At 39.8% G+C, this 22,867-nt stretch overlaps 2 protein-coding genes across 2 annotated transcripts in view; both read left to right on the top strand.

Annotated features, from left to right (window-relative positions):
• Positions 1 to 565: 565 nt before the first annotated feature.
• Positions 566 to 12,949, top strand: LOC106949189 (NUAK family SNF1-like kinase 1). The gene is made up of 7 exons (XM_015035300.1): positions 566 to 1,156; positions 5,373 to 5,493; positions 6,266 to 6,417; positions 7,583 to 7,648; positions 9,560 to 9,679; positions 10,491 to 10,623; positions 10,731 to 12,949. The coding sequence occupies exons 1-7, from the start codon at positions 815 to 817 to the stop codon at positions 11,885 to 11,887; spliced, it is 2,091 nt and encodes a 696-aa protein (XP_014890786.1). The 5' UTR covers positions 566 to 814; the 3' UTR covers positions 11,888 to 12,949.
• Positions 12,950 to 17,826: 4,877 nt separating this feature from the next.
• Positions 17,827 to 22,867, top strand: part of samhd1 (SAM domain and HD domain 1) — a 14,933-nt gene continuing 9,892 nt past the window's right edge. Inside the window, exons 1-7 of the mRNA XM_015035299.1 lie at positions 17,827 to 18,183; positions 18,307 to 18,373; positions 18,519 to 18,591; positions 18,788 to 18,948; positions 19,897 to 20,012; positions 20,596 to 20,666; positions 21,534 to 21,692. Of these exons, the coding sequence (XP_014890785.1) occupies positions 17,997 to 18,183; positions 18,307 to 18,373; positions 18,519 to 18,591; positions 18,788 to 18,948; positions 19,897 to 20,012; positions 20,596 to 20,666; positions 21,534 to 21,692 (834 nt within the window). The 5' untranslated portion in view covers positions 17,827 to 17,996. The remainder of the gene's footprint in view (positions 18,184 to 18,306; positions 18,374 to 18,518; positions 18,592 to 18,787; positions 18,949 to 19,896; positions 20,013 to 20,595; positions 20,667 to 21,533; positions 21,693 to 22,867) is intronic.

Raw genomic sequence — 22,867 nt, 5'->3', positions numbered from 1 at the left:
GCAATTCTCAAAAAAATAAGAAGCACATTTTAATGTGCATCTTCATAGCAGTAAAATGACTGGATTGGATATGTATTACAGATTTCTGCTCTTGAAATCCTTTTTGTGAAGTTAATATTGTTTGTTGTGTCTAATTTTGTCTATAAAAAAGGGATCATTAAAATGTATTATCAGTAAGTTCAATTAACCAGGTGTGCATTACATATGAATTATTAAGAGGTCATTTAGTACATTTAATATTTAAAGTTGAATTTTTTGATCAATTTCTACGTCTAGCTAATTTTACACAATGAAATGCTGTTTTTTCCTCGTGAACTTTCGTCTTAATATAGGAGAGGATAAATGAGTAAGGCTTACTTTCTCTGACTGGTAAAACATCAGGAAACAAGGCTGAGTGATGTGGGGGAAGTGGGTTCAATCTGACCGGCAGGGCAGCACATTCCGGACATATTTCCCTTCTCATGTGCTGCTCAGCCAAGAATGAGTCCTCGGAAAACCCAAAATGATTCCCTGATGGGCGTGACGCGCAGGGATGTTGGAATAAGGAGGCTCCACCCATCTCTGTGGACCATGTGGTCCCCAACGCTCCTGTTGCTGAGCTCATAAGCTGGGAGAGAAACAGAAATAACAGTAGCTGTCAGGATGACTCAGATCTTTGTTAGCGTGTTTGTCTGCGCTGCGATTTCGTTCTTGCTCCTATAACTCTCTATATGGGCAACTCCAAGCCTCCCTGCGCCACCTTTCGCAACAAACTCTGTACAATTTGGAGATCCGGTGAAAGCTCCTGACAGCTGCGCTCCGTGCCCGGGGGAGGATGGGCAGACGTGAGGCGCACAGCACAGGCGAGATGAACCCCAGCCACCTCTCCGAGCTCGGCTGCCTGCAGGACTCGGCGTCCAGCGACCACCAGCACCACCAGCAGCAGCATCAGCAGCGCCACCACGGCGAGCAGCTCCGGAGGACTGACAGCGGTCACCCGTGCAGCGCAGACATGAGGCAAAGGAAGGCGGACCTGGCCGCGGCGGTAGCGCCGGTGGAAGTGAAGAAGCACCAGCATAAACACAACCTGAAGCACCGCTATGAGGTGATGGAGACGCTGGGAAAAGGCACCTACGGCAAAGTCAAAAAAGCGGTGGAGAGAGCCAGCATGAGAACAGTGAGTAACAGTTGTAGGATTTATATTTTATACACGAAAAAAAAATCTGTAAAATGTAGCTGTGAAGCAACCAGTTTTTGAAATGTTACAGAAAGTTTAGAAATTTAGAATTTAGAAAGTTTTTTTTTATTTTATTTTTTTTTAGGAAGGACAAATGAGAGGTGGGCTGATAACCACGGGGTGGTTCACCAAACCAAAATGTTTGATAACAAAGTAATTAAATGCAAATCTCTGTAGAATCACATTGTTCAAACAACCAAATAGTTTCTGAGTTCATATTTTTAAGCACATGAATCCCAGGTCCAAGATGATGCCAGGAGCGAGGGATGAACATACAAAAGGGGGCCAGATGAAGGACAACACAGAAATACATACTAGATGTTGTTCTGTTGTCTGCTAAATTCATGTACCAGGGGTGTGTCGTGGTCCCTGTGTCTATATCTGCTTGCTGTGGGTCTTAATTATTGATGCTGAATACTTGCTTCCTGTTCTGCCAGGCTGAAATGCCTTTGCTCTGACTCACTCAGCGTTTGGGGTATAAGAACCCTACAATCGGCCTCCAACAGTGGTTTGACCCAGTTCACTGGAAACCAGCAAAAACCCATCTTATGCATTGACAGATATTATCTATTTTACTTCCGAACTGCAGATTCTGACAGTGGGCAGATGACTTGTTAGTGGATTTCTGCTGACTCTACTGCAATCTGACCAACAAGAGGCACAGTGCTTTTACCTCTACCCTCCGTTTTGGAAGACAAACACATGCCAGTAGTGGGAAGTTTTTGGGAAATTAGAGCTTGGATCTTGTGCTTGTCGCTTCACCTCTAACCCTAAGCATCTAATTGGGATGGGAGAAAACAAGGCATGAAGAGCAGCTCTAGAGTGTGTGTGTGTGAGCAGAGTGAGAGGGTTTGTTGGGACATGAGGAAAATGCAGAATTCCTTGTGCCATTAGCCAGCGCATACCAAGGATTCTTTGAAACAAAACTGACATTATTTTTGGAAACAAGGCTAAGGGGCTGTTGTTTGAGCTCAGCAAAAAGGGCAGAAGAAAAGGAGGAGAAGGTAGAGGAGAGTTTTAGAGCAAATTGAAGATGAGACAGTGGTTTTAGATTTGGGATCAGAATTACCAACGTGCCAGAAATGTCACAGGATTGGATCAAAACTAATTCAAAGAAAAAAAATGAAGGATTCGGTTTAAGATTTGACTAATTATAAATGTGTCTGATGTGTTTTATTCCGTAATACATAATTGTATCAGATGTTTATAGGACCTAAGTTGTAATGCAGTATTTTAAGAGAAAAACAAGTTTTGTTTTTTGTTATCTTGCAGGACCATTGTCTTTACACCAAATGGAGGCTTGGAAAAATTGTTTATAATTATTTTATGTTCCAACATGTTAGAACAACAGACATGAATGTATTTTGATAGGTTTGACCAGCAGAAAAATACTAATCATTTTTGATGAAAAAGGAAAATTATACATGCTTTACATTTTTCTAAATGAAGAGAAACGTGAAAAGTGCATTGTGTTCAGCACCCGAGTGATGCTGCAAATTTATAAAAACACTGTAACCACAGCTGCAGGTAATTTACCAAGTTTTAAACAGTTCACTTCCAGAATAGTCCTGCTTTTAACACTGTGATCTTCCCACCAACTCTTTTTCAATGTCTGATTTTCCCTGCATGACTTGGAGCAAACTGCAAATCCAACTAATTCAGGTTTTCAAATCGCAAAAGAAGAACATGGCAAAAAGGATCTTCACATTTACCACTTATTGCATTATGTTTTTTTTTGTTAGTTTGTTTTCTCCATGTGAACACCTCGGCATATTTTAATAGAATCCTAAAGCCAAATCCTCTGCTTCCACCCTGCGTGAGATGATGAAGACCTATTTCCTTTAACGTCAAATTACTACAGTGTGCCTGTCTTGGTCCAGATCCCTGTAAGCAGCACATAGCACAGTTTGTAATTGTTGGCTATGAAAGGAACAGCTTAAGGCTCTGTGTTTAGCCGAGCCCTGAGGTCCAGGGTCTGTTTGGCAACGATCCCGTCTAATCCCACAGCTAAATCTTACGCAGATGCTTTAGTGACTCTTGGGATGCATATGTGTGCCTCTCCATGTATGTCCATGTCAGGAAATCTTAGACTTCAATAATAACTTGACGCACAATCACTCAGAAAACCATGTCAATTTTTCAGCCTCCTGCAGAGAAGGGAGAGGAGGATGGAGCTGTAAACTCCTGTTACTCTCACCCCGAAATAGCCTCTGGATTTCTACCTCTTTTGCTCTCACTTCAAGCACAACTCTGATCAGCTCTTGGTGACTCATGCAAGTGGCAGCTTATGTTTCCTGCTTTTGTGAAGCAGCGATTCTAATCTCAGAATTTGTCACTCAGCTCATTATATGGAAGAACAATGAGGCACAGCGATGCTTCTGATGTCTGCTCACAGCAGAGTGAGCTCATACAAGCGCACACATTCTCAATCTCCCCCCTATTGAAATTTGTCAAAAAGGGGTGAGCAATGCCTTCTTTATGCAAATTTTCAGCGGCTAATGCTGACAGCGAAACACAACTTGTTATTGCTCCTGTAATTTGTCCTGCTCTGTCCTTCACATTTTTGCTAAATTTGATTCAGTATCTCATTTCAGCCATCCATTTGCTTTGTGTAATTTCCTACTAGATATACTCTGACAACGAAACACACCTGGGTAACGAAGTATAGATTTTTCACCGCCGGATTTCACAAAAACATAGAGTTTTTATAGACACACAAGAAAACTGATAATCCTGACTTGTGTGTGTATGTGTCGGATGAGCAACGTTTGACTTGTGTCAGTGTAGATTCTGCAGTATTCAGGTCCCTCTTCACAAATCACTTCCATGTGTTTTATTGTTGACAAATCTTCCTGCTATCCATGCAGTGTTTTCCCATACTGTGGAACAAACACCTCCAAAAATAAGTGTTAGTGGAAACTTGTTTTTGGAAGGATAGACTCTATCTTAATTAAATATTGATTTACAATAATTTAGGAAAACAAATGCAAAAAAACAAACAAACAAAAACACACACACACACATGCACACACACATTGCTTTACAGGTAACAAATTATATCTGAAATAAGTTTGATTGATTTCACACACTCAAAAATATCTGTCTATTGCATTTAAATGGTGAAATAAAGGACTTCTACTAATGAATTCCACTTGCCACACTATTCCCTTTCTTTCCTCTTGTTGCTCTGGCTATTCAGGTCAGCAAATCACTAGTTAGCCAACACTGGACAAGTGCCATTCGGCTGATAACTGCTCAGCATATGGACTGCAGACTGCAGCCCTGCAATGGCAATTTCACTTCAGCACAAAGTCTCAGTTAATGTGGGAAAATGTCTCTGAATGTCTGTAGTTTGACCGTAGAAAATGCCAAGCATTCCCAAAAAGCAGCAATTTCCCTTCATTACATAGATTCCTCATCAATTATGGAAGGTCAGGTCACTCGCAGGAATTCAGCGGCTTGTGTTCGCCTTGCACGACTGCAGCTAACGGAGCGTGTGAATCGTGTCTTCCCGTTGTCCCGTAGACATTTTTCCAGCAGCTGAGAATGCTACGGCAGTGACCTTGGGAAGGAGGGGTCTAGTTCAACCATGAGGACGCTCAGGGGGCCGATGTGTCGTCTGTGTGTTTAAATGTCAGCTCTGCTTGTGCACATCCTGTGGTGTGTATTAATCTAAAGTTCGATTCTGACGTCCGCTCTTTGCTCCTCTCCTTCGTGCTATTTCTGTAAGAGTTTCTCTATCCAGAGAGGTTTAGTGGCTCGTGTTGGGGGAGATCTGTTGTGGTGCTCCTGTATGTGTGGATTCAGGGGGGGTAGGGGGGGCCTGCATCGGGGTACAGCGTGTGCCTGGGATTAAAGAAGAGGAGTGTTAACTCCACAGCTGTCAACCTTCTGCTTCTGAGCGCGCTCGCTTCCCTGGACAGCAGCCTCTAAAACCAGCATAATCATCTCTAATACCCACAAATTTTATTTGTGCAAGAGAGTGTGTATATCTGTGCTTCTAGTATGCATGTAAGCTTATCCTGATTTTTAGAAGTTAAAGGAAAAATGAACCGCATCACCCAGTTTCCCATGTGGTTCCTCCAGAACAAGCTTTCCAGAGATGAAATTCATTTTGAACATTTGTTTATACTCAGTTGTATGTTTTCATTCCCAGGTGGCAATCAAGTCGATCCGAAAGGAACGCATCACCGACGATCTGGATCGGATTCACATCCAGAGAGAGATCGAGATCACCTCCTCACTCCGACACGCCAACATCATACGCTTCCATGAGGGTAAGGCCGTGTTGCATAAGCAGAGGGAGGCGTAAAAATAACTTATTCAAGTCACAGTTACTCAGTTCACATAGATATTTTGTCTTCATTATTCTTGAAAACAAAAAAATAAACAACGACTTCATCCAACTAAGATTGATCTGTCTAGTGATTTAGATGGCTTCCTGATCTGCGCATTTAAAAAAACAAATTTTTTTCCCCAATACGACTGAAATCGCATCGACACTTATTATTATTGTATGACTTTATTGACTTTGTCTGGCGCACATAATTTCTCCATATTTTTCCATAATGCACAAAATGCACCTGAAAATTGACCCAAATGGATCTAGATAGTTCTTAAAATATCTACATTTAGAACTCTGCAGAGCTGAGTATCATGACAAATAGCACAGTAAATTAACATTTAAAGGTTGACACACCCTTTTTCTGAGCATTTTATATCTATTATCCATAGTTGAAATTAAATTTCATTGATATTTGACTGCAGAAATCATCGGAGTGTGAGAAAAAAAAGGGGGTTTTCATCCCCGGTTTTAAAAAGTCCATGAAAATTAATCTAAAAAAATGTTGTCCATCCATCTAGATAGATAAACAGTTTTTGTGTGTGAACCCCCAGGTCAACAGAAATATTTACAGTAAACTCAGTCATTTCCATATTTACTGTAAAAACAAAAAAAATCAAATTGGGTCTGAGAACTGAGGAATTAGATTATGAAAAATGTGTGGAAACCCCTGCCTGTAAAACCTTTCTTGCGTGCTGTGTTGACAGTTTTCGAGAGCCGGGATAAGATTGTGATAGTGATGGAGTACGCCAGCAGAGGGGAGCTGTACGACTACATACAGGAGAGGAAGCGACTGCCGGAAACAGAAGCCAGAAGCATCTTCAGGCAGATTGCTTCTGCCGTCCACTACTGCCACAAGGTCAGACACGCATACGCCCCTCAGATGTGCCACAGAAACTGAGTATAAACTGGGGCAACACATGAATACACGTGCCAAGTATTCAGCTGAGCGTCAGTAAATACTGTAATGCTAAATCCACTAAATCCTAATCATAATACTGTGCTGAAACCTGACTTTAGTTTCAGATCTCTCTGGTTTTGGAGCACATTAGGCTCTGATTGCTGTTCGCAGTCACATATTTACATATTCACCGACCTCCTTTATGATTTGGCGAAGAACCAAATCCTTCTTTTCTGTTGTCGATGTCAACATTAAATTAGCAGCTTTGCCAAAAAAGCAGGAATTACCAGGGAAATGCCTAAATCCGGTTAACACACAGCAGCGGCTAGCAAGGAGCTGTGCCTGACAGTCAGCTGAGCTGGAAGTAACAAATAAGGTTTGTTACTTGTTGATTTTTCACAAATTCAACATGTTAAACTCAAATTAACATCCAAGCTCCTACAGTTTGCAGGGAGGAGAGAATTTGCTGTCCTGCTGCTCTTGAGTATACTCTTAAAATAGAAACAAATGTTCTGGCATGAATGAATAATTGAATGTGCCACAGAAGTATGCAGGGCACACCGAGGTATTTTCAGCACTTCCAGAGTTTTCTGTTACATAAAACGAGCCATGGTGACAATAAGGATAAACCGATCTATCAAATATACCAGCTTTGTTTTTGTATGTTCACGAGAACAATAACATAGCAATAAACTTGCATAGAGACTTTGAATATGTGCAGAAAACACATTCTGGAGACATGGGTCATTTCCTTCACAAAAGTGGACCAAAGAGGATGAAATTAATGAAAGAATGGAGTCTCAGAGTTTCTTTGCGTCACTCGACTTCCTGGGTGGTCATACATATCTATTGAGGCCTTGTCTTTTCCTGTGAATCACTGCCAAATCGGTATCTATGGAAACACTCAATCCTTCAACAAACCTTTCCTCCTAAAGGAGCTGAAACTGGGTTTTTTTTCTCCTCCGATTTTCCAGACTCCACATGTCTCCTGACTTGTTGGCACCAGTCAGGAGATTGAGTCATCGCCAGAATTAAAAAAAAAAAAAAAAAAGCCCAAACTAATTATTTCTCTGCTTGATAACCTGCCTCAACGTTCTCGTGTTCTGTCTCCGCTCTCTTGCAGAATGGTGTCGTGCATCGAGACCTTAAGCTGGAGAACATCCTTTTAGATCAAGATTTAAATGTAAAGGTAAGGCTAAGCAAATCCAGCTAATCATATTTGGAAACACATCATTAAGTCGAAAAAAGATGAGTATTCTGAACATATATGTAAAGACTTTATCCCCACGGTAAAGACAATGTTATTTTTATACTATCCCCAACGAACCCCAGTAAACATTGTGCAGTCTTATAAAGTTACCCAGGGGATGTTTTCTTGCCTTGCCTGGACGTTACTGGCCTTTTATGGGAGCTGTTCATGGCCAAAGGGGAACGCAAAGAATCCAGCAGCAATCTGGGCAGACGGTTAAAAAAATGTAAAAAAAAAAAAAAAAGCAGTATGTGCAGACTTCCCAGCAGTTCTTCATTCATTACTTACCTAACCTAAACAAGCTCGCCACACTGACCTCTCAGCAGCATGTGCTACAGGAAATGACCAACACTCATGTGTTTATCTTATGTCTGCACAATAGAAAAAATGCTTAATAATGGCATGAGTAAGAAAACAGGGACATTGAGGCATGTTTTAAATAACTTTGAGTCTGGGTCAGTTTAGACTGCCGTGTGCTTTGCTGTGTCTGAATGAAGTGAATACTTAAGGAAAATTAGCCAATTATGATGATAATTGATCACTTTCACTGAGTGAAAGTGAAAGAAGAAAGCTTTCCAGAGCAAATAACATTTCCGAACAACCTGTTTTAAGCTCATCAAAGTTTTAATGCAGACCCATTCAATAAATTAGAATTTCATTAAAAGGTTTGTTCATTTTAATAAGCCTATCACCAAATGAAACATATTATATAAAGTTCAAAGACTTGCATCTTAACATCTGTGTTTCTCTTAATCATGATGATTTTCTGCTCAAAGGTAACGAAAACACGACATTTAAGGTTAAAATATTACAACAGACCAATAAAACAGAAATGTGGTTTTAAAAAACTTAATACCTGCTTAAATCTATTAAGCAGGTATTAATTAAAGGTACTTTTAATCTGACAAGTAAGAGTTATCAGGACATATATTCTAATTTACTGAATTTGACAGTCTGTTGACATAGCACATTAAACCTCACATTGACCTTAATGTGGAATCAATAACACTTTAATGTATGTGTTACTGCAGACAAAAAAAAGCAAAGTACATATGATTCAAAGTTTTGATACACTGCTCAGTTTTTCATATTTTGCAGATCTTCATTTCTAATAGTTTTACGTTGGAGTTGAGCTGGTTTCTATGGTCTTTCTAAAGTTTCCTCGCATCTGTTAATAAACTTTTCATCACGTTAAGCCATCTGAGACGTCTAAAACCCTGTTGGAACAAGTGAAGAGACGTTATGACCATCGCATCACAAACACACACTGTTATTGCCACTGTATAAATAAATAAAGACCACAGAGTTACGTTGTATACACAATGTCACCTTCTGTATTTAGGTCTCTGTTGTTGTGATGGAAAAAATGTTGCCGTGTATTTTTAACACCAGAGCTTGTGATAGTGGGCTGGTGTGCATGTTAATAATCTCTTCAGATAGAGTCGGGCCACCGTGTGTGTGGTTATGTCTCCTCGCAGCCCGGATGAGTGGTTGTTCCGTTACGTAAGCGTGCAAGCAGCGCCAGGCTGATGTTTTTGGCTCTTCCTCTTTCCTTGCTCCGCACATTAACTGACAAAAATCTTCGCGGAGCTATTTTTGGACCATTAAAAATAGCTGTGAATTGTTGTGCTTTCAGTGCACGACTCCAAATTCGCAGAGAATAGTCACTGAAAAGGAATCCAGATTCCGGGATGTGAGAGGTAATTTGAATGTTTGGCAATGCGTACACTCGAACAGAAAGTTTGCGTTTTTAGAGTGTTATTGTGTTTATTGCCTATGTCTTGCAGGAGGGAGGAAAATAAACTGCTTTAATCTGAATCTGTTGTTTTGTTTTCCGTCTTCTCTCTGCAGCTTGCCGATTTTGGCCTTTCCAATAATTTCCAGACGGGCTCCCTGCTGCAGACCTACTGTGGAAGTCCTCTCTATGCTGCTCCAGAGATAGTCAAGGGGCTGCCGTACACCGGACCAGAGGTGGGTCGGTCAACACCAATTACACTGGGAATGTAGACTGGGAATGTAATTTCTGTAGGATATTGTTTGAATTTTGGGATTTCTAAATGCTCTAAAGCATTTTAGAGTGTTTTTAGAAACAGTTTCCCCGTCACTACCTCTTATGGCAGCAAATCACTTTCGATTTCATCAATCATGGACAGGATCCCAATTATATATCTTCCTGATATCACACAGCCTTAGTTCTGCCTGCTTTCTTTCTGATTTTTAGTTATATGTGAATAGAATGTGTAGATTGTGTATATGTTTGTTCTTCCACATATGTGGTTATATCATTTTTCAGATACTTCACAGACAGTGAATCAGTCAATATCCTCTCTGCTCCCAGTTTCCTTCATTCACATCCCTTGTCTTTCTTCCTGTTGTGTTATTTCCTTCTCTGCTCTAACGTCACCTTTTGTTGGTCCACCGGATTTCCTGCTCGAGCATAACTTAAGTTTACTTGAATAAATTCATTGCATCGTTACTTTACATCTGTTCTGCAGTCTGTGTTTCATCTGCGTTTTGCTGCTGTTAACCTGCTTTTTATGATAAAAACCACAGCAGCCTTTGGTTTGAATAAAAATTGTGTGTACAGGTTTATTTGTTAGAATGCACCCATTGAAAGTGATCTCTCCAAATAGATAATAAAAAATATGAACTCACAAACAAATCCTTTACGAAGATCAATGCCAAAACATATTTCTTTGCATTGATATTTCTCACAGTGTTAAAGTTTCATAAAGCCAACAATTTTAATAGAAGACATTATTTTACTCTTGTTGCGTGTTAGGTGGACTGCTGGGCTCTCGGGGTGCTGCTGTATGCGTTAGTCTACAGCAGTATGCCTTTTGATGGGGCCAATCACAAAAAACTGACTGAGCAGATCAGCCAAGGCCGCTACTGCAGACCCAACCCGCCTTCAGGTAAATCAATAAAACGTTCACCTCCAAGAAAAACGTCTTTAAACCGTATCGGGTGTGATTGATTTGTGTTAAGCCTCTTTAAATAGCTGTTGATCTGTTCCTCCCAGACGCCTGTGCCCTCATTGACTGGCTGCTGACGGTACGTGCAGATGAGAGGGCCACGATAGAGGATGTAGCCCACCACTGGTGGGTAAACTGGGGCTATGATGAGAGTGTATGTGACTGCCCCACGGCTCCGCACCAAGAATGCCCTTCCCCCTTGCTGGCCCGCTACATCGACTGGCAGAATCAGGTCAGCAAAGCTGGCGAAATGACATCTGACCCTGGAAGCAGGACTTCGGACTCCTCCTGTCGTCCTCAGCTGACATCAAACTCGTTTTACTTCAGTTTACCCTTAAAAAATGACTGTGGAGGAGGAGCAAGGGTCCGTGGAGGAGCTTCAAACCTCAGAAAGTCACGCAAGGAGAATGTCATTCCACAGACCGCCATGGGAGCCTGCACTGATGTCTGTTCAGCAGCTGTGTCTCCGGCTCCGGTGGCCACTTCCACCCCAGAAAGAAGAAAACCTAAAGGCATATTGAAGCACCAGAGGAGTTTAGATTCAGTCTTCCACAACTCTCCAAAGGAAAACTCTTCCTCCCAGACGTGCAACACTCTCCCTCACCCGCATCGGACGCAAACACTTGTCCACACGCGTGTCGATGTCTTGTCCAAAACCCTTCCTCACCCGCCTACGTTCAGTCAGCCTTCTTCTAAGATGCCAAAGAAAGGAATACTAAAGAGTCGGGGCTCGGGTTATAACTTAGCTCCCGATCAGAATTGTTCTGGAGAAAGAGTGCAAGAGAGCGATGCAGGTCAGTCAGGTTCCCACAAGACTTTCCCGGCTGCAGAAGAGAGTCCCAACATGCGAACAGAGGCAGTAAGGAGGCGGAAAGGCATTCTGAAACGTAACGGCAAGTTCTCCCGCAGTCTGGATCTTCCTGACAATCCCATTTCACCTGACTGTTTGACACCTGCAATTTTCCCAGAGGCCCTCCAGCAGCTCCTGCAGCCCTCGGGGGACGCCGAGGGCCGACGCAGCCGCCCCTCAAGTGTGGTCAGCGAGGACAGCCTCTTCTCCTCTGATTCCTTTGATCTGCTGGACCTCAGCGCTCAGTCACAACCCAGGATTTTCTCCCAGGGGCGGCGGCACAGCGGCGCCGGCGGCTGTGAGAAGAACGAGGCGGACGAGGTCAAAGGAGACAAAACAGGACAGAAGCAATAAATTGACGGATCTGTGATAGTGTGATAACAAGTACTTGTTGTGTTGAACAGAGTGAAGGATCCTGACCTCTGGAACATGGCAATTGTTGACATTAACTGGGAATGTGAAGCGTCATTTGTAATCGTATTTGCACCTACAAGCACATGACCAAGGGGGTCCACCACCCGCCTCTGAGATCAAACCTGCTCACTTTGATGTCGTCTGCACTATGTAACATCACCTGCTATACACAGTGCATGTGAACTAGAAATGTGAGGACCAGGAAAATGTTAGTTTTTAAAAGTTTTTTCAAAAACACAAGTTATCTCTACGTGCAAAGTTCAGATATTTGTTTACAGTGATAACCCTTTGTGAAGTCCGCAACTCAGCATATTTACATGAGTTTGCAATTGATCTAATTAGCATTTTTTTTATTTCAGATGCAAATGTTAACTAATCTGACTTTTGTCTAATATTTTATTCACAAAATTGTTTTTTTTTTTTTTACCTTATGAGCCTTTTAAGAAGTTAACTGACTCTGGCGTATTAGGATATTTTATCAAGCAGACTTAAGGGCACTTTGTTGTTTCTGTGGAAAGTGTTGCCTTATTACAGCTAGGTTTCACCAAGTTTTAATCTAATATTTCTTCTTGTGCAATTCTGCTCATGAGATATGTTTCGATGGGAAGAATTAGAGATTCATTCGTGACAAGAGCCAGTTGTTTGGCTACTCTGACGTGAGTTAAGGGCAATTTATGTTTTATTTTGTGTGAAAATACTAAATAAGAAGATGAATTAAGCAGTAAAAGTAGTTCTGCTGCCTTTAACACCTGTATTTATTCCTCACAGTGTTGACTGTGTGCAATTTGCTCATTTGTACCTGAACAGATTAATGAGTTGCAGATTTATTTTTATTGTTTTTTTTTTGTTTTTTTGTTTTTTTTGCTGTAACCACACTTGTGCTGCTGTGGATGCTTAAGGTGATCTGTGCAAAAAGATGTGCTTTATAAAAAAATAAGGATATTCCTTGTGTTGAACTATTTTATACTTGTTCTGCAACAGTAAATAAATTATTTGAATCAATATGTTGTCAAACTTTCACGTTTTTTTCTGGTGAGAAAGAACAAAAAAAGCACAAATCTGAACAAGAACTTGTGTCATTGTGTCATTATTCACCTGCATCAAGCTCATTATAATAAATCATAGCATAACGTAATTAAAGGAGCATTACAATAAAACATCAAACTTCTCACTTACCTTTTACTATTTACTTTTTGGTTCTTGTGTCCCGAGAAAAACTGGTGCTGGTCAACAGACTGGCTTCATTATGGCTTTTGTTTTTGAGCAAAAGTAGTTTTTCTAAAGGAAAAAACAATGAGTACAGGTTGACATTTTTATCTTTTGAGTAGGCCATAAAGGCGCTAAATATGTTCATATTTTCCATTGCATGTCACAAAATGCATTTAGCTTTGTGCTTTTCCTTTTGTGAAACACACCGGTGGCAGTAATTTGTTCCATGATTTGTAGTTCAAGCTGGGGTGTTTGGGTGTTACGCAGTGATAAACCTGCAACCCTTGCGGTGCGGGGAAGCAATAAAATCTGTCAACAGGAATCCACTGCCAGACTTTCAGTCTCCTTGCTGACCTGCAAAATAAATCTGCTCACTAAACCGGCTTAAAATTTTATGTTTAGATGATTAAAATCAAATCATTATTTCTTATTATATTATGCACTACCAGTTTCTTCTTCATGAAAAGATGCATACAGTAGCATAATATTCACTTTTATAATAGACAGCTGAAATCCTTTGACAATAGCTGATGAATGAAGTTTTATATATGCTGATAAAGGAATTGAAGTTAGGGATCCCAGGTTAAACAGCATTTTGTTTTCCATGTAACAGTTTTGCTCATATGGCCACAAAATGTTGCTGATTACTAATTACTTCATTCTTTTTTTGTTGTTGTTGTACTTTATGTCATATTATTTTCGTTTCTTTTCATAATTAACCAATATTAATAGTTGTTGTCCTGTTTTAACAGGGTAATTCAAGCCTAATGTCACAAGTTGAAAACCTTGTGATATTAAATAAACATACGCCGTCGATGCTTAGAGGAGAACGGCTGAAGTTTTTAACCACTGACGGGCCCGCCTGGATGACAACCTCTCTAAGTGGCATGGATTGTGGACAAATTATTATAAAAATGTTGAACTATTGCAAATATCTGCAGTGATTATAAATACTTAGCAAAGTAAATCTTGTAGGCTAAGAGGCTTTCTGCTTTGGTGCCTCACGTGTGGATACAAGTACCAGTGAGCGCACAAGGGTGAAAAATGTTTATGGGCTACTTTAAGTGGCTCTGCTCTTAAGAGGCTTTTGCAGTATTATGAACATATGACACACTTATATGTATGTAAATACAATAACGCTAGTGATTAAACACATAAACAAAGTGCTATTTCAAACTGCTATCTTAAAATCCCTAAAAACATCTAAAAAAAAAAATCATCTACAGGGAAATGTTTCAAGACATTAACTGGTTTCAGACTAACATGCTGCGAGTCGGCCCTGCAGAAACAATGCATATGGTTAAGAATTAAGATGACATCAGTGAATAAAACCTGGGCTTGTGAAAAACAGGATTTGATTGTCTGCGTCTTTTGTGGTGGTGTGTTTTGGACTTGTAAGTAGACATTTTATAAAAAAAGTATTTCTGTTTCAAACATTTAGTTTTGTCTTTCATCATTTGTGAGCTTTGTGAGTAAAGCTTGTTGTAAACATTTCACATGTTTTAACATTCTATCATTGCTTATAGATTAATGTGTTTTGTTTTGCTTTTTCATAACAGATCAGACAAATGCAGGCTCGACAAAAAGCAGCTGGCAATATAAATAAAAGTGATTCGCATTCTTAACTCATTTTTCAGGATCGTACAGGAGGGCAAATTAAATCCAAGACCGGAGCTATAGTGCCATCTTGTGGTCATTGCTGAAACACATTGAAATATGACAGATATTCGCAGACAGAATTGAAAAATGTGAGATGTTTTGATTGGATTTCGCAAAGGTTAATTTGATAATTTAATAAATAACATACCTATTTATGATTAGCTCCATGGTCCTTCATTTTCTTTTTTATAAATGGAGTAACAGAAAAAAAAAATCAATTCCTTTTAAGGTTCACACTATTTCCTCTTGGACCTGTTTGAACTCACAGTTGCAGTTTCAACAAAATATCAATCAGCAGACGTTAAAATAAACACAGCCAAGCAAGCCCCCCACTACAAAACAGCTGAACTAAAAATACTAGGAAACATTATTAATGTTGATCCTAGTTTTTCACAGAAATACCACAACCAAAATCTCAATCATACATTGTTGGGATGATAGTGGTGCAGGCACGATTAGCTCTAGGTGTCACCGGGGTGTCCAAAGTCGGTCCTGGAGGCCCGGCATCCTGCATGTTTTAGTTATCTCCCTGGTTTAGCACACCTGCATCAAATGATGGCTCGTTAGAGGGCCTAAGGAGAATACTGACTTGCTTGAGGAGGTTGTTACTACGAACTAGGGAGAGAACTAAAACATGCAGGATCGCGGCCCTCAAGAACCGACTTCTCTAATTGAATGTCATTTCACATTACTGTGATTTCAGGGCAAAATAATCATATTTTATCTTCTATTTTTTGTTTGTGAAAATATGACCTATATAAGGGATATGCTGTGATTAAACTCGTAAAGATATACAGTTTTATACGTCTGAAGGATAGCTTTTATTTATATAAAAAAATATGACAAGTAGAAGCGCATGGGATGTTAATTTAATGCACTGAAAACTTTGCAAAGCAGGATATTTTGTGTAAAGCGGGTGAAGCTTTCCTTTTTAGGGTCCGTCTCTTGTATTGTTTGTCAGCAAGACGATCGACTCATTTTCGTACATCTATAACCTGCTTAGTCTTCGTTGTTGTCATCATGGCCTCACTGTTGTCAACCAAATCAATAAATCAATGAATGAATCTGTAAATCAATGAGCCAATAAAAGTGCGCAACCGGGCTAGTGTTTTTTTTTTTTTTCTTTTTTTGGTACATTCAGTGACACCTAGGAATTTGGACGTCTATAAAATGAAAATAGACAATAATCAAAGTCATTTATATGACTAAAGAACAGACACATACTTCCGCTTTTACTGCTAATTCCCCAAAGTCTCACTTTGCAACCAAAACGCAAAATGGTTGGCTGTGCTTCTTGATCGTTGCATTAAAGTCATGCATAGTACGTATGCATTCATTTCTTTGTTCTTCACACACATTATTGTTGATACCCTACCAACAATACAGCGCTGGATGCATAAATGTTCCTATTTTTTGTTGTTTGTTTTTTATGGAATCAGAGGAGACTAAAAATTATTGATGCGACTTATTATCGTTACATTTCCTAATGCTACATTTGTTCACCGACACACTTTCCCCCGCCCCGCTGCGTCAATTGAGATACGTCAAAATAACCAGTCAAAAGGTTGCTCATGTCACACCGGAAGTGAAGTGTTCAACTTCCAAATTAAAATAAAAACAAGCCTCCAAGGAAAGATTTTTCTTTTAAATAACACTTTACTAAATTTTCATCGTAATGCTTTTCAGTGCTTCAACAGCAATCTACAAAAAATAAACCAGAGGTGGGTAATAGTTGGATTTAGTCAGTTACATTTGCATGAGTTTTTTGTTGTTGTTGTTAAAGAAATTATGTCTAGTTACTGCACCATACTTTTTATGTTTACTTGAGTAATGTTGTTATAACGCTGCTGTATTTTCAGTAAAAGTTACTTCACCAAATGAAGAATATGCATTTTAACCAAATATGCACAAAAACACATAACCACACATACATTTTATGTAAAAACTTACACTTCTTATTTTGACACAAGCTCAATTGTTCATGTTCTGTCTGCTGAGCCTGGTGTGCCATTGTCGTTCAAGTGAATACGCAGTAAATAAAAGTTATTAACAATCCCTCCTCCGGAGTGAGCATGTGACAGGGGTGGAAAGGACAACTCCATTATAACAGGAAGAAACTTTCAGCAGAACTCATCTCAAGATGTCATGCCATTTTTTATGACCAGCTGGATGTCAGAGGCCAGAGCAGAAAAAAGAAATAAAATTAAAAAACAGAAATGCCACACAATTTCTGTATGCTAAAGAAAGAGAAATCCATAGGTAGAAACATAAATTCTGAGTCTTAAGATCTATGGGTTGAAAAGGCATACAGTTAGTTGCATCAGTTGGTTCTTGAATGGCTTGAATGTCCAGGAAAGAGACAATAGATTATTTCAAGAAAAGAAACAGAAAGTCAGTCGGTAATGTCCTGCACAACTGCAAGAAAATTCCAGCAGTGTGGGACAATTGAAGGTGTGGTGTGTAATTGACATGAGCACATGTCAATTACATACATTCATAAGGACTGGATCAGAAATTCCCCATACCATTCTTTTCCAAAGAATAATAGTACACAAACTCACTAGGGATTGTAGTTGGCCAAGCAACACTTCAAATTTAAATGACTAATGTCTATTATAACACTTGGCAGGTTGATTTTCAAGCCATTTGTCATCACTGTACTATACTTTATCATGCCTAGGAGTGTTATGTAAAAGAGGGTATTGTCAAATACAATAGAGAGAACATTACTTTATTGGCAGAAAATGTTCAGCTGTTAAGTGGTGAGACAAATAATATAAAAAGAAAAAAACGTAGAGAATTAAATTGTGGTATAATCGACTATGTAGAGAGTAGAGTTGGAGTAGTTGTGTTAAGATAACTTGAGCATGCTAACTATAACATTTATTTAAATAAACGAGTAATGGTAACTATTTTTGGTTTTGTGTCACTTCACTGATGTGGATATCCAAGGGGGGGAAGTGGGCTTTTATTTTGAAATAAATAATCGGAAAGTCGCTTGTGTTTTGAACTAGCTTAGCTGCTCGGGCGAAACGACAAAACCCGGGTAATTTTCACCTTCTTTCTCCGCTTTTGGTGCCGAATCAGCTGCGTCTCCGACAGCGTGGAGAAACTGCTTCCGGCTTCACTTGTTCCCGTCTTTATTCAGACAACCAGCTAAACGCCTGTTATTGTGATCGACATGGCGAGTCGAAAGCGACCCATGGGGCCAGCTGCTAGCTCGGATGAGGAGTTCAAAACCCCGGAGAAGGGAGTGTCAGTGGTCCGAGGCTCGCCTCCGGACTCCGGCTTCATGCGGTGGGGAGTCGAGGAAACCTGCCAGTACCTGCAAAGAGAAGGACTTGAAGAGTGGACGGATAAGTTCAGAGGTTCGCTTTTACTTTTAGTTGGTCACAAATAAATATAATGCTTGTTAGCAAGGCAAACGTGACGTGGATGTTTGGTTTGTACATATTTACTGACATTGCGCTTTTTGTTCTGATGGGATTCAGCTGAGAAGATTACAGGTGTGGGACTGAGATACCTCAGGGATGAAGACCTGGAAAAGATTGGCATAAAGTAAGCATTTACATCTTTCCACAAAACCACATGACATCGTGGATGAAAGGAAACGTGACCTGTACTTCCTTTTCAGCTTCTACATTGAATCTGTGTAGCTCAGGAAGACGTTTTTAAAGGAAAATCTTCTGATTGTTCACTTCAGGTGTCTCGGTGACCGTCTACAGATTCTGCACAGCCTCAGGAAACTGTGGCAGATTGAAGCTGAGCCCAGCAAGGTAAACATTTTCCCACTAAGACAGACTGTCAAGGCTGTTCAGATAACATTAAGCAGACTGTAGGTCCAAGGGCATCTACAGAGACAGCACAAAGGAAGAAGAAGAGTCTCCTCTGTGTTTTGGTTTTGACCCCTTTTTGATGCTGCTGATCGTGAACTGATTGTGTTCTAATATCTTTTTCCTACCTGTTTGTCAGGTCTTCAATGATCCCATCCACGGCCACGTGGAGCTGCACCCACTTCTCATTAAGATCATCGACACGCCTCAGTTTCAACGACTTCGAAACATCAAGCAGCTTGGAGGGACGTATTACGTTTTTCCTGGAGCCTCCCACAACCGCTTTGAACACAGCATTGGGTAAATGTCTACATGTCTCATCTAATTGCTGTTAATTAACTTTAGGTAATGATTTGGGAGAGAAATGTTCACAAGGTGCCTTGCAAAATTATCATCAGTACCTCGGAAGGTTTGTCACATTTTGTCAAGTTGAACCACAAGCTTTTAGTTTATTTTTATTTATTGGGTTTGTGGTTGATGAACCAAAACAAAGTGTGTTATTGCTATGTGAGAAGAAAATTATTTCAAACACATTTACAAATAAAATCTTAATTCTGCTGCATGCATTTCTATTCAGACACTGTGAGTCACTTTCATTTGTAGCTGTACCTTTTGCTGCAATTACAGCTGCACCTCTCCTTGCTTTGCACACTTAGAGATATTTTTCCACTAACTACTGAAGAAAAGAAAAAAACGCTCATTCAGACTGGTTGTACTGTCTCACAACAGCAATTTTCAATATTTTCAGATTGTTCCTCCCAGGAGTTGTAAGACATTATAACTATCACTTCTCCTAAAAAAAAAAAAAAAAATTTAAGCAGCAGTTATTTGCACATCCCAGTAGTTTGTACAGTTTTTTCAGTTCTTGTAAAGAATCATTTTTTTATACACAAACTTATATATAAAATTATACATCTTATAAAACCTTCAATGTGAATATGCATGCTTGACCTTAACTTGCTCTTGTGACACCTAAATTTCCCCACTGTGAGGCACTGAAGGACAGATTTATGAACCATCTGTTCTTTTAGTTTCACTTTATAATGCACGTGAAGTGGAAATGCTAGCCTGTCACATAAAACACATTATAATGTGGAACAAAATGGCAGGGTGTGGAGACTTCACCAAGGCGCTGCATTTTTAAATGGAAGTGTTTGTTTTCACTTGGCCAGCTATATCAAGCAGGTCAAGTAATAAAACCGCTGTGTCTCTCTCGTGACACTTTGTTGTGTTTTTGGCTGATTTCAGGGTTGGCTACTTGGCCGGACGACTTGTTCAAGCTCTCAACGAGAAGCAGCCAGAGCTCCTCATCTCTCGCAGGGACATTCTTTGCGTGCAGATCGCTGGACTCTGCCATGACCTCGGTCAGTGCTGCTCTGGGCAGACGGCTTCACAGTATCGGTCTGGAGATGAGCAGCATTCTGAACTTTTAGGGACTTCACTGCATTAGTTTGGATGTTGACCTTTTTCTAATGAAGAATGGAAGAGACTTTACTTCTCTTTTTAAAAGCCTGTTGCTCCACAACATCAACTATTGTATCAAACAGTCCATCCAAGGATTAGTTTCTTTAAAGTAATGTAGTTATAAGCACATACTGCAGTATGTGTACATAAAAACTGAGTGTCTAAGCTATGTACAGCTCAAAGTTTGATTTATTGCACAACCCAGTCTAATCTAGCCAAAATTATTTCTTTAGGTTTAACACTGAACTTATTTGCGGGTTTCATCTCAGATGTTTCCCACTTTGGCTTCAGTTTCTGGGTGTAAGAACAGAAGAGGAGTTGCTGACAATCTGTTTCAACACTGCTCCAAACCCTTTTAAGATCTTGTTAGTTGTCTCTGAAACTAGCAAGATCTAGTTTGCAGGTTCTTTCTCTGAAAGAAAAGAAAATTATTTCTCTGAAAGAACCTGCAAACCCAGTATTGCTGTGTTCTTCCCCTTCCAGGACATGGACCTTTTTCACATATGTTCGATGGCATGTTTATACCCAAAGCACGTCCAGGAATTAACTGGAAGGTAAGCCTTTTTTTTTTTTTTTTTTTTTCCCCTCTCCTTGAGGTGCATGGTCTGGTTTTTCTTGTCCATTTGTTCACCATTATCAAGACAGGGTGTTCCCTGTTTGATTGAAGCCAATTTCAGCTGTAATTATGAGTCACAGTCAAATAATTTGGCAACTAAGGAGATGTCAAAAAGAAAGTCGCACTGTACGAGTTCAGCTGTAAACCAAGTGACTGCTGTTGTCGATATGTAACTCTGACATTTTTCACTTGTCATTAAAATAAAGGCCTGGCCATTATATTATAATTATTCTGATTTAATTTTCCACCACATTAAACCAGGAACAAAGATCTTAACTTCCATTGATATCTGTGAATTTTGGGCATTTCACAGGGTTCTAGCTTCTTTACAAAAGCTAGATGGCTTGATGGTTTTGAGAAGCATTAGCTTGGTGGGGAAAAAGACTTCGACCTCTGTGTGGAAGCCAGTTTACTACAACATAAATGTTTTATAGATGTAGAAACTAAAGTATGCCAGAAAGTCCTGTCTGCTGGATTCAACCAGGTTGTGAATTTATAGATCTAAAGTTTACATAGGATTTTATTGAGGAAGGTAAACATTTCTGCCAGCCAGGGCTTCTGCACAGAGCTGTTAATGTCAATTGTAGAAGTAACGGCACATTTTACGGCCCAGACTGATAAAGACATGAGAACGACTAAACAGAGTCTTTACAAACGTGAGTAAAAGAAGAGTTTGCAACAGCCTGCTGGGTGTAATATCAGCTGAGCTCCTTCTGTTCAAACCGGAAGTCGTCGTCCGCTCACGCTCTGCTGATTTTATGATGTTGAACCTGTTCCTTTTTAAATACGTTTTTGTATCTTGCAGCACGAGGCTGCCTCTCTAAAAATGTTTGACTACCTTGTGGATGACAACCACCTGAGACCGGTCATGGAGGAGCACGGTCTGGTGCTGCCAGAGGACCTGGACTTTATCAAGGAGCAGATCGCAGGACCGACAGAGAGCAGCTCAGGTCGAGGAGAGAAGGTGATCAATGTGTTGAGGAAACCAAACCGCTCACACTTTGTATCACTATTCCTGGCTGTGTTATTGCAACATTCATAGTTTCTGCAAAGTCTAAAAAAAAATATTTAATCTTAAGTTTGGGCCTTATAAAATCCTGTACCCAGTGGTGTCCAAACTTTTTACTTTGTGGGCCAAAATTGCAAAGGTAAAGCACTCTGATGGCTTTACCTTTGCAAAGCCATCAGAGTGCTTTGCAAAGCACCAAATTAATCCACCAAATTAAATTCTCAAAATGTTTTAGAACTTTTTTTAAATTCACATAGCTATAAAAGTAAGATTATGAAATATAATAAAACTTGCAGCAACCCCCACTGTTGCAAATCACAGAGATGACCTTTCTAATTCTTGGTCTAGTTCTTAAGCTCTTTTAAAATGGTGGTGTGCAAAGCTTAACCGTTTGATAAATCATGTGACAGTCATGTGATCACATCAGCAGAAGCGATCCTGGACATAAGAACCAAACTACAACACATAATGCAGGGTTTCCCCCAGAAAACTTGCTAAGCCTGGTGGTCGGGGTGCCGAGGCGGTCCACCGGCTGTCCACCATGTTTTTGTATTAAAAGATGTTAAGGTGACAGGAAATTTAAAAAGATCACTCGGTAATTATACATTATGGGAAAACATTGCCAGTGAAACTACTTAAACCCACAACTAGTCTTAAAAACAACAAATCAAAATATACAATTAAAATGAATATCAATTATTTGCACTTTTGTTTAATCCAAATTAAGTCAGCAGCTCCATCAGGGCCCCCAGGGCTTCAGTGGCCCCATAAATGCTAATATTTTAACACAGACCACAGATACATGAATGTAACACTTGTTTATTGAGATGATCAATGCTGCTAAATTTGATTCAATTTCAGCATATATGGAATAAAAGATTTTAAATTGTTTAACATTTAAATGTAAGAGTTTAAGTAGCTGGCAAGTTTACTTTGTAAAAGTTCAGAGAACAATATCCATAGTTAGATTGTTTAGTTACCATAGCAACAATCTGATGCTGTGAGTTTAATCTTTAAGTTTGAGCTCTGTTCACAAATACAATTTAGTAAACTGCAATTATAACCGATTGCTTTTTAGGTTGGCCAATTAAACTAGTCCCCCTCTCTCAGATTAAATCCAACACATCTGT

The sequence above is a fragment of the Poecilia latipinna genome, unplaced genomic scaffold, assembly GCF_001443285.1.
Source record: "Poecilia latipinna isolate Pla-1442-1.1 unplaced genomic scaffold, P_latipinna-1.0 Scaffold330, whole genome shotgun sequence".
Classification (NCBI taxonomy): domain Eukaryota; kingdom Metazoa; phylum Chordata; class Actinopteri; order Cyprinodontiformes; family Poeciliidae; genus Poecilia; species Poecilia latipinna.
This window is presented reverse-complemented; position numbering and strand designations above follow the sequence as displayed.

Excerpts from the sequence above, each read along its gene's own strand:
- LOC106949189 (XM_015035300.1), top strand. The coding sequence starts at position 815 with ATGGGCAGACGTGAGGCGCACAGCACAGGCGAGATGAACCCCAGCCAC. Across the intron at positions 1,157-5,372 it reads AGAGAGCCAGCATGAGAACA|GTGGCAATCAAGTCGATCCG; the intron begins GTGAGTAACAGT and ends TTTCATTCCCAG. Across the intron at positions 10,624-10,730 it reads CAGACCCAACCCGCCTTCAG|ACGCCTGTGCCCTCATTGAC; the intron begins GTAAATCAATAA and ends TGTTCCTCCCAG.